The 16809-nt window shown below is 53.2% G+C and overlaps 1 protein-coding gene across 1 annotated transcript in view; it reads right to left on the bottom strand.

The window, feature by feature from the left end:
* CAVIN1 (caveolae associated protein 1) overlaps positions 1-15059 on the bottom strand; it is a 31299-nt gene extending 16240 nt beyond the window's left edge. The window contains exon 1 of the mRNA XM_044999609.1: positions 14449-15059. Coding sequence (XP_044855544.1) covers positions 14449-14868 — 420 coding nt within the window. The 5' untranslated portion in view covers positions 14869-15059. The remainder of the gene's footprint in view (positions 1-14448) is intronic.
* Positions 15060-16809: the final 1750 nt, after the last annotated feature.

Raw genomic sequence — 16809 nt, 5'->3', positions numbered from 1 at the left:
GGGCCCCCACACACGCACGAGCTGCGCCCACGCAGAAGCCGTCCGCCTAACATTTGGGCGGTGCTGCGCCCGCGCTGGCTGGTGCCCAGCGAGCTGCCGGCTACACTGCTGTGTGCGCTGTTCCGGCACGAGTTCCACATGCCCCCCCGATAGGGCTGCCGACTGTCTAATCCAGGGGTAGGCAACCTATGGCACGCGTGCCGAAGGCGGCACACAAATTGATTTTCAGTGGCACTCACAATGCCGGGTCCTGGCCACCGGTCTAGGGGTCTCTGCATTTTAATTTAATTTTAAATGAAGCTTCTTAAACATTTAAAAAACCTTATTTACTTTACATACAACAATAGTTTGTTATATATTATAGACTTATAGAAAGACACCTAAAAACAATAAAATTATGACTGGCACATGAAACCTTAAATTAGAGCGAATAAATGAAGACTCGGCACAGCACTTCTGAAAGGTTGCTGACCCCTGGTCTAATTGCACAAACCCCTGCCCCGCCCCTTCCCTGAGACCCCGCCCCTGCTCACTCCATTCCCCCCTCCCTCCGTCACTCGCTCTTCCGCACTTTCACCAGGCTGGGGAGAGGGGTTGGGGGGCAGGCGGGGGTATGGGTTCTGGGAGGAGGTGAGAGGTGTGGGTTCTGGGAGGGAGTTTGGGTGCTGGATGTGGACTCTGGGCTGGGGCGAGGGGTTGGGGGGCAGGGGGTCAGCACTTAGCTCAGGTGGCTCCAGAAAGCGACCTGCACACCCCTCTAGCTGCAGTTCCTAGGCAGGGGACCTATGGGGTCTCCGTGTACCACTGCCCGCAGGCACCACCCCCGCAGCTCCCATTGGCTGCAGTTCCCAGCCAATGGGAGCTGCGGAGTCGGCACTCAGGGCGGGGGCAGCGCACGGAGACACACACACCCCTGGGGCTGCAGGGGCGTGCTGGCCGCTTCTGGGAGCAGTGCAGAGCGAGGCCGGGCAGGAAGCAATTGCCCCCTTTGCCCCCCGTCCCCCGTTGGCGGGCCTGCTGTGCACAAGGTGGCGGGGAGCGTGTAATTAACAACCTTCCTGGCTCCTCGTTAACTGGAAGTGCTCTGCTGCGCTCCTTGCTCTGTGGCATGGACCGTGGGTCTATCTAGTTCAGCGTCTAAGGGTGGAACTCAGCCTGTGAGGTGATAGCTGTGTCCATGGGCCAGGGACCATCCTCCTGCCCTGACCCAGGGACTCGGGATCCTTGCCTGGTCTGCACCAGGTGATTTAATCACCGCCAAGGACAGTGCAGTGACAGCGGCAATGCTGCTCTCTCTAGTTCGGCTGGGACGCCGAGTGTAACAAGCCAGGGCTAGTGATCCAGCTCTTGTGGCTCTGGTTTAAAAGCACGTGTCACCACGAGCTCAGTGTAAGTGCAAACAGAGGGGACGGCTCTCGCCAAGCCTGGCAGGGCGGACTCGCCCCTCAGGCTTCTGGGTAACATTCAGCGAGCCCCAGGCAGTGCACAGTGTGGGGCTTCTTCACCCAGGCTTGGGCTGGCTAGTAAAGATCCTGCGGGTTTCCCCCCAGGTCCTTGGCGAAAGCCCCCCCCATCTCCAGGTGTCACCTTCCCCCGGGGTGGCTGCATTTCAGCCGTGCTCTGTGTCCATCACTGTAGAGTGCTTGGCATGACAGGGGCTGCATGTACATAGCTTGTTCTTTCTGATGCCTGTGTGGCAGCACCACGCCACTAACGCTGGGCCACGCCGGTGGTGCTGCGGAGGGCTCCCTGTTGGGTACATGCTCGGTGAGGTTCAGGGCAGCTCAGGGGTTGCAGTAGCACGGTCTCTGCTGTAGGGTTGCGGGGAGCCATGCTGGATAAAATAAGGACCAATCTGAACCCTCGTTCTGAACCTCCCTGCACCTTCTGAGGGTTGCTCTGCTGCACAGGGGGTTTCCGGGACTTAGCACTGCTGGAGCCAAGGGGACAAACTCTCCACTCCCCAGCACCTCCCTCCACACCTCTAGGTTTACACACAGACATTAGCAGGATCTGCACATGCAGGACAAGCACCTGGCTGCTGCTGTCAGGGAGGTAGGCTCCAGACCACAATCCCGAGGGGCCTGGCTCCGATCTCATGCTGGTGAGGCAAGAGTCAGGCCCGCCGCCTGGCAAGGCTCCTTGGAGCACTTTGGCGATGCTGGACCAGTGCAGAGAAATTCCTCTGCAAAGCAGGCGGGCTGGGATTTAGCTGCATTCTAGCCAGGGGAAGGCAGCTTGTTGCCAGCATCTCCTAGGAGACTGTGGCTAGGCGTCTCAAGGGCATACAGAAGCCAGATGCACCACCCTCTACAGCGCAGAGGCAGAAATGTAACCTGCTGACCTGAACTTGGTCTGCCTTTTCTAACCAAGCCACTTGTGTTTCTTCCTTCCCGTGATGCTGTCTGAGATGAGCCTCCGCCATGCTCCCTTGGAGGCGCTCACACCACTTTATGTACAGACATGACTTAAACCTCACAACTCCTCCTGGGACGTCAGCAGCAGCATCCCCATTTTACAGATGGAGAAACTGGGGCATGGAGAAGGCAAGTGACTTGCCCGAGGTCACACAATGGATCTCTAGGAATAGACCCCTGGTGCCCCTGTGCTTTAGCCATCTGACCACCCTTCCCTCCCCCAGTTAAAACCGTCTCCGAGGAGGAACAAGGCATCTCCCTGCAGGCTGGAGAGGAGATCACGGTTTCTTGCACTGCCCCGAAACAACAGCACCATTATCATGCAGCAAACAGACTATTCAATCCACTGAGGCATTTACGCCAACTCCAAATCTCTGCCTTACTAGCTGTACTGCCGAGTGCAGCCACCAAGAAGTGGGCAGCAGCGGCGCCTGGCACTGCCATGGCAGCTTTTAGAGTTTCAGGAGAAGAGTCTCAACACAGTCTTCAGGTGATGCTTCTGATGCCCTAAATCTGCCGCCTCCCTTCACGTCCGCTGCTGGTTGGGGCCAGGGCAGATTCCCAGGTGCAAGGTCAGAGGGCGGATTCTTGGGCGCAGGATCAGAGGGCACACTCAGGGTCTTCTCAGGCTGAGATGAGGAAAAGGAATTTCAATGGCCAGCAGAAAGGAATCCGAGTGGAAGAATTTCCTCTCCCCCACTAACTGCTGAAAACAAGGACATGGCCCAGATATAGAGTGGGTTAGCATGATAACAGGCGGGGGGATGCTATCGGAATGGTTTAGTGAGTGGAGATATCGAGTACAGAGACAGACCAGAAGGACGGGAGTCTAGCTTCTCTAACTCCCTGCAAGGCTTGGAGGATACAATGTCCCTGCTCTGAAATAACGTATGTTTGTGTTGTATTTAGTCATAGGGCCAGATTCAGCTCTCATTTTCACTGATGTAAATCGGCAGTGACACCACTTCACTCCGTGGAGTTGTTCCCAATTTACATCAGTGTAATTGGCTCTCAAAGTCTCTTAAGAGTTTCAGGGAGTGTGCGCAGAACAATAATAGCTACAAAGAATCCTGTGGCACCTTATAGACTAACAGATGTTTTGCAGCATGAGCTTTCGTGGGTGAATGCCCACTTCGTCGGCTTGCATCCAACGAAGCGGGTATTCACCCACGAAAGCTCATGCTGCAAAACGTCTGTTAGTCTATAAGGTGCCACAGGATTCTTTGCTGCTTTTACAGATCCAGACTAACACGGCTCCCCCTCTGATACTTAATAATAGCTACGTTTATTGAGAGCTAAACTCAACTACCTGAGCAAGAGGGATCAGGAATATGCGGCTCATTTCAGACCTCCATCCATAGACTCTCCCAGGAGGATCCAGACAACACCCTCAGCCAAACACTACTGAGTATACCCGAGGCCAGGCCTCTGAGCAGCCGGCTTTACAAATTAACCCCTTCATGAGTGCCACATAAACCAGTTTTCATGCCTAAATTTTCAGAAAGTTCAGTATAAGTCTCCACCTCCAGGGTTAGCAGCTAAAACGAGGAGGCTCAGAATAAGAGAAGCAGCAACTCTTTGTAGAACATAGTGAAAAATGGTAGCAAGAGGTTATTGGTCCTGTCTCCAGGAGATGGAAGAAAGGGTCTTGAAGACCCTAGTGCAAACGCAGGGAGGGAGATGCAGATCAATGTTAAAGGGCTTGTTGGACCCCATGTGACCTTTCCACGTCCAGCAAAATTCCTTCCATCCTCAAATAACTTCCCGTAATGTACAACCTCATTGAGACTGGGAGTCTCCCAAGCGTGTCTAGCTGCTCCCTGTCCTGGGCACTGTGCCCTTAAAGGCTGTTTCCCTCTTTCATAGGCTGATGGGAACAAGGAGATCGGTGCTTTAAACCCCTGTGAAAGGTACTGGTGCCGCCAGTTCGGACCTGATGAAGAAGAGCACAGGAACCCAGCAAAGGGTGGGGCTGGCGGGCGAGTGAATATAAACCGTGGGGCCATGTTTGGAAGGCTGCCTTTGCCCAGAAATGAATCCGATGAAAGGCAGGTCCCTAGGAAACGGAAAAGTAAACTGATTGCAAGGGGGGAAATCACTTTTTTTCCTCTGGCAGAAGAATGTTGAATGCCATTATCAGCCTGTTTGTGTAGCTCTCCGGGCTGCCCTCCCGGCTACCCTGCCATGGCTGATTAATAACCCCCAGGGCTATTTCTGAACAGCTGAGATTGCGCTGCAGATGCTGTTCAGGGAGATCAGTGCCTGGCATTAACTGACATTAGCAGCAGCCTCCGGAAGGTGCAGACTAAACATCCGGGGGCATTTTATTCTAAATGTTTAGCTGGATTGTCTTTCTCCAATCACCGTCTCTCCCCTCTGGCTCTGGGCTTCATCCTAGAACGCAGCCGGGTGGGGGCTCCGGAATCTTTGTAACCTGTGGAATTTACTGTCTAGTCAAGAAGACAATAGCCAGGTGCTGTGCAGCTGAGCAGGATTCAGCATGCTGAGCGCATCCAGGGCTGCTGGATGCTCTGGCTTGGCCCGGCTCATATTGATACCGGTTTGTTCCTTATTTAAATAAAGACAATGGGGCCAAACTGAAACCTGGGGCATGAGTTTGGCCCGTGATCTTGCTCTAGAATTTCCTTTCAATCCACTTCAAACCCCCATTAACACCAGCGGACTCAGGCTCCGTGTACTGGACGGGGAAGCCCTGGAATCGAGAACAAACCGGCCGGCTGCCTGGCCTGGCGAGTCGCCGGGGCCAGATTCTGCCTCAGTTACACCCACGTGGTGCAGGGCAGCCATTTGCTGCTTAGATGCTATGGGTTGGCACATGAGGGATGCCTGAGAGATCCAGAAGGAGGAGATGAAAGTGGCTCAACCCTTCGGCCTGAAGTTCACCAGCCATTCAGCAGCGATCTCACATTTCTTTTTATTCGGGGCCTTTTGTTTCCCTCTTTGCACGGGGGGAGTTTGTTGCTGCGCGGCTCAGCATGTCCGTATAATACAAAAACACTTCAGCAAAACAAACTGCCCTGGCACTGGCAGCTCATAAATCAGAGCTGAGCCGGGAAACATCGGTGCACTGGGTCCCAGCCTGCGCCAGAGAGAGCCACGCTTGGGTGGGAGAACTGACCGCGTGCACCAAGGAAATGTCTTGGGCACTAAATAATCTCCTTGGACTTGTTCCGGGGCCGCGCTCTGCTGTGGGTGACCAGCTTGAGACTCAGCTAGTGAACGGCCGCGCAGGGAGTGGTCCGGGCTCCTTGTGCGTGGGGGCTGGCAGCATGGTGGGAATCATGCAGCTGAATTCTCTGCGCTGCTGTGGAACTGCATCCCTGAGGCTCTGAGTGAAACCGAAAATAGTCTGAGTGAACAGCCTGTCCTGGCTCCCAAGGGATGGGCCAGACGTGACCTAATGGTGCTTTTTCCATCACTAACTTCAACCATTCTCTGGCCAAAGGCAGGAGGGTCAGAGTGGAAGCAGAACTCATTTAGTGACTCTGCAGCATCCTGCTGACCGAGATCCTGTACTACAGCGGAGAAGCCAGAGGCGCAGAACAGAGCAGTGCTAGCTTTTGGTTCCTGGATTTCAGTCTGCACAGTTCAGCTTGTGTGGCGTTTTAACCACGATTTTGCATTTAATACTCCTCATTATTGTTCTTAAAGATAGTGTGAAAACCCTGAGCTAACGGCTTGTCCTTGGGAGTATGCTGGGCCTGAGGGTTCTCGGGACCTGCCCCGGTTCCCCTGGGATTGCTCTGGTCCCCCCATTGTCACAAACCAGGCTTGTCACTGCATCAGGCACTTACTGGGATTTTGCCGGGTGAAAACCCCGCGTGTTGATGCATGAATGTAGCCACTAGGGGCCCACATGGTCCTTCTCTGCAAAACCCTGGAGTGAGGAGTGTCTTGGATTAGGGTGACCAGATGGCCCGATTTTATAGGGTCAGTCCTGATTTTTAGGTGATTATTACCCCCACACCCCGTCCTAGGGTGACCAGACGTCCCGATATTTAGGTGTTTGTCCCGTGTCCCGGCCGATGTTTGGTCAGGACACAATTTCGTGACACTCGGTTCCCCCCCACCCCCTGCCGGCGCCCCCCCCATGTGTCCCAATATTTTCTTCCTCTCATCTGGTCTCTCTACCCCGTCCCAATTTTTCACTCCTGCTCTCTGGTCACCCTACTGGGACAGTGTGTGACCATGGACACACTGGAAACAGCACAGTCCTGGGGTCAAGTGGAGACCAGGACTCAGCCAAACTTGCAGCCGGGTTTAGCAGCGTGGGAGTGGACCAGACGCTAGCTGGGCTTCGCAGAGCAGTGCTAGTGCTCTGAAAAGGGAGGCAGGTGGGTGAGCTTAGAGATTAGATGGAGAGGACTGAGCACAGGCCACAACATCACGGTGGCCCTGAGCGGCTTGGCTAGAGGAGGGGGACGCCCAGCTGAATTGCATAGTAATGAGCAAGTCCTCTGAGCTGGTCTCAGCTGTGAGCCCCCTTCCTCTGGCCAAGCTGTTCAGCGTCACCCAGGGTCTCGCACTATCCTGCGTGGGCTCCCCACTGCAGTGGGTTAATTTGCCTGCTTGTCTTCCCCCGTCTGCATGGACTGTTTGTATCTCTACTTGGAGCAGCCGGGGGGTGACCAGCTGGGTCCCTGAATCGCTCCCTGAATTCCTGCTGGGGACACAGGCACTGGGAAAGGAAAGGACAGATGGGGGGGGGGATTTTATCCATTCAAACCACATGTTCATGTGAGCTATGGGGTGGGACAAGTAAAATCAGACCAGTGCACGGAAAACAACCTCCTGGAGAGCAGCCCTCCCCACCCCTCCTTGGCAGCTGTGCTGGAGGGCTGGTCTCCGATCTTATCAGTCCCAATGGGGTTTTCTTATCCAAACAGCAGCTGTGGGCCAGGGAAAGAAAACACTTAGCCCAGATTAACCTCTTGAGACCACTGCATATTTCAGCGATCACACTGGGGCCTCACCCCAGCGGCGCAGCGTGGAACATTTTACTGACTAATTTTAGGTAAAAGCAATCCCTAGTTCACCCCCTCTCCTGACTCCTACTGACAAGCTCATATTTAAGAGCTAGTGGTATAACGTTGGCAAAGGATGAGCCCTGTCTTATCGAAAAGAACGCGACACGGAACTGTTCATGACCTCACGAATTCAGACAGCTATGGAATGAAATACACTTTTTTAAGGCGGGGTCTGATTCTGCGTAGCACCCCCTGTCTTGCTAATCCTTTGGTGCTTAGTACATGGCTGTCTGATATGATATTCAACATACAAATACACCTACAGAACAGTGAATATATAGGCACAATATGTACATGCTTGCGCAACCAGAAGATATATAATATATCTCAGTAATGGGAAAGCCCGAGGGTTGATTGAAGCTGAGATGCTTTTCCAATCTGTCCAAACCACATTGGTCTAGAAATCAGACTGGAAAATCAGAATTGATTTTTCTCCTGGGACTTTGAATCACTGCAAAGAACGGCCGGGGTATTTCCATGGCTTGGCTCTGCTCCTCCACAAATCTTGGGGAGCACCGAGGGATGTGAAAATGAAACTAAAACCAGAGATCCACTATTCTGGGATCGCCAGCCACACTTAGATTCTGGGCTGAAAACTGAGCAAACGTTAGGCCGGTTCTCATTTTATCCAAACCGGTCAGCCTGGCCTGATGCCAGTCAATGTCGAGGCCCTTTTCAGAGACACTGTCACCCCCAGGGGCCATGAGGCAAGCTGCACGTGCACAGCACGACTGTAAATGCCTCTGAATCAAAGGGTTTCTTTGAAACTTGTTTTTCCTTTGCAGAAAGAGCCAGGCGTTCCTGGGGACGCGAGCACGCTGTGGGGGGGAGACGTCCAGGTCAGCGTTGTGCTAGACACTTATCTGAACAGGTAGCAGCCTCCTCTTGGCGCAGTCCGCAGGAGTAACGACACCGTGGAGAGAGTAAGGACCCCAGGCCATGCAAACGACAGAGGCAGAGCTCCAGCACCGGAGCTCTGCTGGCACAACCCCACAGTGCAGACACAGCCGACAGGGATGGCAAGGCTTTTCCCTCGCTGTAGGAACACCAGCCAGGGTAGTTAAGTCAACAGCATCGTTCCCACCCAGCTGGCTGCAGCCCCACCAGGAGGTTCGCATAGCTGCAGCACGCAGGCGCGTGGGGTCTTCACAGCCCTGGGCGCCGTAGCTATATTGACCTAAACATTAAGTGTAGAACAGGCCTGAATCTTATTTGTACCGAGACCTTAAATAATCATCCTGCCTATTCCAAGGCCCCTGTACGTGGCCGGAGCAGGATCTCTCATGCCAAATCCCATTCCAAGGTGTATCTCAAAACGGAATCCCATTCTGGGGCTGAGATGTTCTTGATGCAGGAGAACTCACGTCAAGTGGGGCGTCCGACCAAACACTGCAGCGCTGCAGTCAGTCAGGCCTGGCGTTCGACTGCGCTGTACAGGGAATTTGTATTTCCCCTGCAGCGAAGTCACCTTGTGCTGGGAAGCTGCATTACCATGTTATGCTGATGTGTCCTCTCATTGCTGAACACTGTTACAGCCCAGCAAGGTGCTGGGCAGCAAACCCAGGGCTCTTAACAGTCCCAGAAATCAGTCTCCTGGGACACGGGACACGCCTTGGAACCAGAGATAATCCTGGGACTTTGGGGACAACGAGCAACCCTAATACACTGCCCTGGGGCTGTGTGCAGAACCCCCAGGCTGCCGAGGAGCTGCATGTGAGTGGATCCAGGGCAGCAAGGAGTCATTGCTTTGTTATGTACGGTGATAAAAAGAAATACCGAAAACAGCGGGCGGGGAAGGACCATCCCGCCAGTGAGTCCCGGGAAATGCTGATGCCACATACACCATGCTCCTAGCTCCAGCCGGGGTCCCCAGTCGCAAACACTGAGTTTCTTGGCCACAGTGTGCAGCCTAGTAAGAAAGGCATAAATGCAGCACCTAGTGCTCCTGCCAATCTCCCGCCCTAGGACTCTGCTCTTCACCCTCTAAGCTTGGAGCTGGGCAAACTTTGTGGAGTCCCTGGGCTTGCGCCCCTTGCAAGCTGGTTTTGAGTTTGAAATCTCCTGGGCGTTCCCAAGTCTTTTCTTGTCATTAAACCCCTGAGTCCGAGCCCCGGGGCAGCCCAGCTCTGCGGCGGAGGGGGACAAGGCCTTGCAGCTCAGCCGGGCAGAACGAGTGCTCCTTCTCCAGCGCCGGGGCTGCACTTCGTGTTCTCTCGTTGGGGGGTTGGCTCCCACTCTGCCCCGCTCTCTGCTCCGTTTCCCACCCCGGTGTGGTGGTTGTATTCTCCTCTTCCCCCCACCCCCCACTCAGGCTCCTTTATCACAGTCCTTTGCAGAGCACGGACCCCGCAATGGCCGCGTTGGGTCTGGCTTCCAGACCCGCCACAGTGACACGTGGGTTCGCAGGGAGTCCGCCTCTCCCTGCTGCAGGCGTCTGGCAGCTCGGAGCCCTATAAGGCCCACTGGAGGCACCACCGCCACGCTGTGCTATTTATACTCCTCGCCCAGCCCCACCTGCCCTACACATTGTGGAGCTGGGATCCGTTTTCCAGCCCGTGGCCACCTGGCCTTTTTCGGTGCTGCTCAGCCTCTTGGTGGGCCTGGAGCGGCTGCTCTGATTCATCGGCAAGGCAGACGACGTTCTGGGGGGGCCTCCCAGACAATTGCCCTCCCCAGTAGAACAGACAAGACCCTGCACACAAAGGAAAGGGCCAGGGGCCTCCCCGGCACTGCCGAAAGCTTTGAAAAATGGCCCCCACCACGCCCGTGAGGCCAGAATGGGGGGGGGGCTGGGTCTGCACCTGTCAGCGCTGGGTGCCTGCTTCCCCCTGCCCCGAGCCACCTAAGGCGGACAAAGGGGGCACCGTGCAGCATGGGCCAGGCAGCACAGTGGTGGGCAGAGTTGGGTGCCGGGGGGGCCGCGCTTTTCAAATCCTGACCCTACAAAAAGCAGGTCCGTGGCATTTTGAAGGATGAATTGGCTTGTAAATGTTTGGAGGAACAAGGCGCGTTAGTGGAACCGTAGCTACTCGCGGTTCTCCAGCTGTCCCGTGCCAGGGGAGTTACCCAGGCAGTGGCTTTTCTAACTGGATGCACTAACGAGTGGCAAATAAGGGCCCAGCCCTCTGCCATCCAGCTTCTTGGGCATGAATGTTCCCCTCTGTGACACGGCGGTCACAGCTCTGGCCACAGCGCTTTGGCCAAGAATCACGTCTTCTCCAAGGCGGCTTCATTCGGGGCTGGCTTCTTTCCACATTGCTCTTGGGGCCTGATCCAGCTCCCATCAAAGTCACTGTACACATCCTCCCTGGGCGTGGCTGCTTATTAGTACTGCCCGTTCTCTCCCTAGTTCTGGGGCGGACAAGACCGATGTGCTTTATGCTCAACTCTCCAGACCAAAATTCAGCTGCCAAACACAGAGGAACCCACTTTGATTTTCTCTGTGCTCCTAGGATAAGTAAAATACCGATGCAGGGTGCTTGCGTTTAGCCTGACTTCCCCCCACAAGCAGTCCCAGGGATCTCGCTTGCACCCTGAGTGTCATTCTGTGCATAACTTCTCGGGATGCACTGGAAGAGCCAACCAGGCATCCTTCGCCTATTCAAACTGACTTCTCGTCTTCGTCCTTTGGGCTCTCTGAGGCACAGCATCCTTCCATACTAAATGCACCTGGGGAGCAGCCCCTTCCCTGCTTGGCAATCCCCCGGGAAAGAGGCCATTCCTCCTCTCGGCTAATCCTGCAGGTTTGTTAGGCACATTTGTCCCCCATAATAAAACGAACTCTGAAATCTTTCCCTTGGCTACTGAAGCCACAAGGGAGCAGGAAAGTTCATCACAGTTTCTTAAAGCACAAATGCAGTTAAAGGTTGATAATGGAATTGTTCATAGACACGAGAAGCACAAAACTAGTCAAGGCAGCGTCTAGACTAACCCTCCATTGAGTGTTCACTCTGGAAAGCGCTGAGCATGAGAACTAGGGGACTGTTTGATAACTGTTCACTACTGGTTTTCTACAGCCAGGCTTGGGAGAGAGGTTCCCCCTTGTAAACTCCCCGGGACAGGGATTATTATTAGGGTGTTTGTGTCTTACACATGGTTGGCGCTTAGCAAATAATACACAATAATTGTTACTAAATAGCCGAAGAAGTGCCCAGTCCATGAGTAAACCCATTGGAATCCACAGGGCTCCTGACAAGAACAGCATGTCTCAGCCCACGCAAAGGGGTGGAATCTGCTCCATGATTTGTTATAAATGCCTCTGGATCTTAGCTATCGAGATGATTGTTCATCCTTTTATTAATGTATTAAAAGTGCTAATCCTGGCATGCCTCACACACACCCTGGGCCAAATCCCACTCCCTTTACTCAAAGGAGTAGAACCACTGACTTTGATAGGGCTACTCAAAGGAGTAAACAGGATTGGACCCTGCAGCCTGATATTTTCAGTCTCCTTCATGCAAGCAGCCTGTGGTCGTTACTGCTGAAGACCCTCAGCCCCATACATGGGTAATTACACCGCAGCACAACCTCCTAAACCAGAAACCTGCCCAGTCAAAACCAGCCCAAGATCGTCTCTCCCCACATTCCTGGGGCATATGTTGTTAGCACTGCCCGTTAACCACAGCTTCAGAACCATCCAGCCCCGGTTACTGCCCAGTGGATGATAAATGATACATGATTAGTGCAGGGCAGAGCACAGACTAATGACACTCCTTAATAACCAATCAGTTCCTGTGTCAACAAATGATCGTTTTTGCCTTGTGAATGGCTCAAAGCTAGCCCCACGGGACAGCCGAAGCAGCCAGAAAGACAGTAAGGGCTGACACCACTGTGAAAATTTCTCTCTTGACTGCAGAGCTGTTTTTCCATTGTATGCAGGGGAAAGTGGACTGGAAAAATACACCCAGGTCTTCCAGGGAGTTCCCTGTGGTCTGTTAGTAGCAGTCACAATGCTCATTGTACAGGATCACCTAACACAGCATGGAGTAATAGAGAGGGGTGTCTTTGTTGTGCTAATACAGAATTATCATTGCTGCCCATCCCATCCTAGCTCTCAGCCACTGCAAGTCAGGGTCTCTCATGGATTTCGCTCAGGACACTGCGCACGGCTTCTCCTCCACAAAGGAGCTTCATTCGCGCAGTGGTGTTGGGGCACAAGGCAGCCCCCTTGCCCCCAAACCTCCTTCACTCTCTTACTCTTGCGGCTTCCTCTGGGCAAGGAGGGAGAGTTGTGCAAACTCTGCAGTGTGATGAAAGGCCGTGCGTTTTCCTAAGTCCATGCACAGCTGTATTTTCCTTGAGCGTCTCCCTTGGGCTCTAACGCTCAGGGGTCTCATGCTGAAATCCACACTGGCTAATTCAGTCTGGATTTCAAAACATTCGGCCCTTTTTCTAGAGAACAACTTTGAGCCACAGAAAGTCTCACCTCAGGGCCTCTCTCCGCTGATTCTAACTCAGGGGCCGAGCCTGCACCCATTGAAATCAAGGTGAGTTTTGCCTGCAGTGGAAGCAGGATTGGGTCCCGATGAAAGCTTTGTCCCCAGGAAAGGGGAGACCAACGACTTGTTTATTTTGCATGAGGAATCTCCAATGCTCACGACCAACAGCACACAATAAAGAGCAGGTTCTCACAGTGCCAGTCCAGCAGGAATCAGGACCTGGCCATTTCCCTACCACTTCGAAATACCTGCTGGGGGTGTTCTCCCCGAGCCTCCCCTTTCGCTCCCTTCCCTTCCCAGGGGTTGTGTCACCATTTTCCACAGCTGGCTCTAGTCCTCTGTGCAGGCCCAGTGCCCAGAGCTGCCGATAAATGTATTTATAAATCTGGTTAGGTGGCTGACAGGCTCCTAATATACGTGAGTGTTTCAGCCTCCATGACAGAACTCGAAATGCTTAAGCTGTGAATCAGAGACCTATATTGGTCCCGCTACTTGCTAGATTCCTCAGCCTGGCCTGACTAGATCGCCTTTCACACTACGCTAGTAAGAAGTGCTGTGGATTTGGTGGGGTTTTTCTTCCCCCTTTTCCCTGTGAGCTGCACTGGATGTTTCTCTGTGTATCCCCCACACAGTCTGTGATTAACCCAGATGCTTCGGACTAGCCGTATCTCATTAACTGGCCCAGTCGGTTTTCCTCCAGCTTTCCCCTGCAAAGTGAAGCTAAACCCAGACAGGCAGCGGAAGGGGAGGCGGAAGCCTGTGGCTGCATTTGTTTTGCTTGTTTGCCTGTTGGTATTAAAAGATTAAAGGCAAGTCCAGCTCTTAGTGGGGGTGCTGAGCCTCCGGCAGAGAGAAGCAGCCTGTCCCTGACTCTGAGCGACTGGAATGCCCAGGCCCTGCAGGTTATAGGTGAAGGAATCGGTAACATACACTGGATCATATTTAATTTTACAAGCAATGTGGTAAAGGCAGATCCCGGGGAAAGGAGGTGCTAATGAATTCAATGGAACGGACCGTGTTTTCTGTTTAATGTCCCCTGTAAGAGTGAGGTTAAACATGTCTCTGGAGTTATTGTTCCATGTTATTGCTGTAGGATGCATATTATAAACCTGAACTAACATCACTGCTTCTTGTCGCGCTAAGGACTTCATCCCTCATAGTAAATCCTCTGTCTGAAATGACCGATTTCAAATACCCCTCTCCAGTTCCTCATTTAGTTAAACTGCAGTCTCTGCTAAGTAACCAAATTCTGCTGGTCTTTTGCAGTGGGGTGCTTGGGGTCAGTCTCACCATCTTTATGAAATTTCCTGTACTCATTTTTTTTAAGTACAATAAATAATTACGTTAAACCTGCTGCCTTATGAAGAAGCCAGTGCTGTTAGATTTGGAATGCCCTATTTATGGCACACTTAGACACTGGATGGTAGATGAGTGTAGAGGAGCCATGTGAGGCAATGCGCCATCCGTCTAACCCATCGTGGTGGTACAGTTAGCACTGAAAATGCACACGGACGGTGCCTGAGGAGCTGCAGGACGTCTCCTTACCTGGTAGATCATGACTTTGAAGTTCCTTCGCTTCAGCAGCTCCGCCTCGTTGACCTCCAGCTTCTTGATCTGCCCGGCCTGCTTCTCCAGGTTCTGCCGGACGGTTTTCACATTGACGCTCACCTTGCGTACTTTCTCCAGCATCTTGTTCACGGTGTTGCTGGTGGTGGTGTGTGCTTTGGTGAGCTTGGTCAGTTCCCCCTGGATGCTGGCCACTGCGCTATCCATCTCTTGTTGCCTCTCCTCCAGCTGCGTCTGGGTCAGCTGGATCTGATCCACCGCCCCGATGATCTTGTCCAGAAGGGTTAGCACCATCACGCCATTGATCTGATCTGATTTAATCGGCTCCTCGGCCGCTTGCTCCTCGGAGGTCTCGGAAGGAGCGGGCTGCTCAATGATTTGCAAAGGGGTGTCTGCCATGCTTGCTTGGGAGTCCCGACTAGCAGAGCCTGGAGAAGCTGTCGCTGCCGGGAGGAGAGTGAGAAGAAAAAAGTGAACCCAAGCTCTAGCTCAACTCTCTGTGCTGGGAGGCAAGCCAGAAATGGAGAGCACAGTGCGTGGCTGTGTGTGTGTGTGTGTGCTTGAATTCAAATGGCACAGCTCTGCAAAGCTGTCCAGGGAAACTGCCCTGCAAAATTTTCCAGGCTTGCAGGCCATTGGCTGACTCCACCTTAGCTATATAAAAAGAGCCACTGCCAAATGCCTGATGACCCACCCTTTTTGAAATGATTAAAATAGTTGGAGCGGAGGGGAGGCGATGGCTTTTGCATGCGAGCCCAGGCACGGCTCGCGGAGGAATGTGAAACTCCAAAACTCCCAACAGCCTCTTCTTTGCCATACGTTCAAAGGCATTCTGTGCAAAACGGCAAGGAATCTGGCCGAGAGGAAAAAACAAAACCCTGCTGTAAGCTACCCGGGAAGCGGCTAGACAGAAACAAGCCCCTTCTGGGCACAGCTGTGTACATGAAAGGACGGTTGAAACAACTGCACATAGAAGTACAGGAACTCAGCTGGAACATTCAAACCCCTTTGTCTCCAGTTAGTGTTGCTTTGCAGGTCTGCGTCAGGCGGGTTGTCATTATTTTAGAGAGGCTTATACTCCCTATTGACTAGTTGTGGCATGTCCCTTTGGATTGAATTGCATGCACCTGTCTGTGTCTGTTTACATACATGTGGACACACACACATGCAAGTACATAGGTGAGATCGGTGTTGACAAGTTACTACTGTGTTTGTGCTCGTATCTGTATGCAGGATGAAATCAAAGGAGTAAATCTAAACCCAGCAGCATGCAGTGAACTGGCCGGGCACTCCCACCCAGCTCGGCTCTGCAGTCCCCTAGTCATCAGCGGGATCTAGTTACTCGCTTTGTAAGCGCAGTACATGCTCCCAGCACACGCCAGGGTACAAGTGCCGAAAGCACTGCCCCGAGGGGAGATGGTGCATTCCACACGGCTAACTATGAGTGGTAATGATGAATGACATCACGCGGGTATCCTGCTCCTTGCCGGGCTGAAGATAGAGGAGGAGCAGCCCCTGTCCTGAGGAGCTTTCAAGTTAAATATTAATCAAAAATGGTTCACAGGCCGCCTGTTTATTGCCTTGGCTTTTGTTTATGGCCATGGGATCATCTGCAAGCTGGCTTGGGTAGAATGTCTGAGAGCAGTGGCTGAAGCCTGCCTGTTACCAGCCAGGAGGCTGTGGGAAGGGGAAGGCTTAGGACTATATGGATGATTCCCAGCTGAGACCAGCTCCCCGTTGGTCCCATTGGCTCAGCCAAAGGGAAGCAGCCCCCAGCAGCAACAACTCTAGTGCTGGGCCAGGAGAAGCTGGTTTTAGGCTCAGCCAGAAGAGGGTCACAGCTGGAATCTCATCAAGGGTCTTGGATTATCGGGGTTCACTCTCGTCTCAGGCGAGGGGATCCTACAGCTGAGGGTCAGCCCTGTGTCTGGCCACAGACTGGCAAACAAGAAGGGCCCCTCACAGTGTTCCACTCAGTCGGTCTCGAACCCACCTTAGGACAGTCTTGGCTGTTTCGTCATGTACAAGCTGGGGAGCCCACCATCCACTAGGATATCTATGGCAACCGTCAACACTTCCCTGCCCCAGTGCTCCTGGTCATGTGACAGGCTTGCCTGCTAACGCTGCTGGACCCACACCAGGGTACTGAATTAGATTTGGGTGCCCCGTCTGAAGCCCACAACACACTTTTTATGTCACAGGCTAAAAATAGTGTAATTTGTTATACGCTGGCATTTCTCGGTGAATTGGCTTCCCCCCCCCCCCCCGAGGATTAACACACACCCCCATTTCCAGTGTTTGCAACTGATAAGTCAGTGCTCCATGCACATGCACACAGAC

This window comes from Mauremys mutica, chromosome 25 (genome assembly GCF_020497125.1).
Source record: "Mauremys mutica isolate MM-2020 ecotype Southern chromosome 25, ASM2049712v1, whole genome shotgun sequence".
Classification (NCBI taxonomy): domain Eukaryota; kingdom Metazoa; phylum Chordata; order Testudines; family Geoemydidae; genus Mauremys; species Mauremys mutica.
Note: the sequence above shows the minus strand (reverse complement) of the source record. Positions and strands in the feature narration are given on the sequence as shown.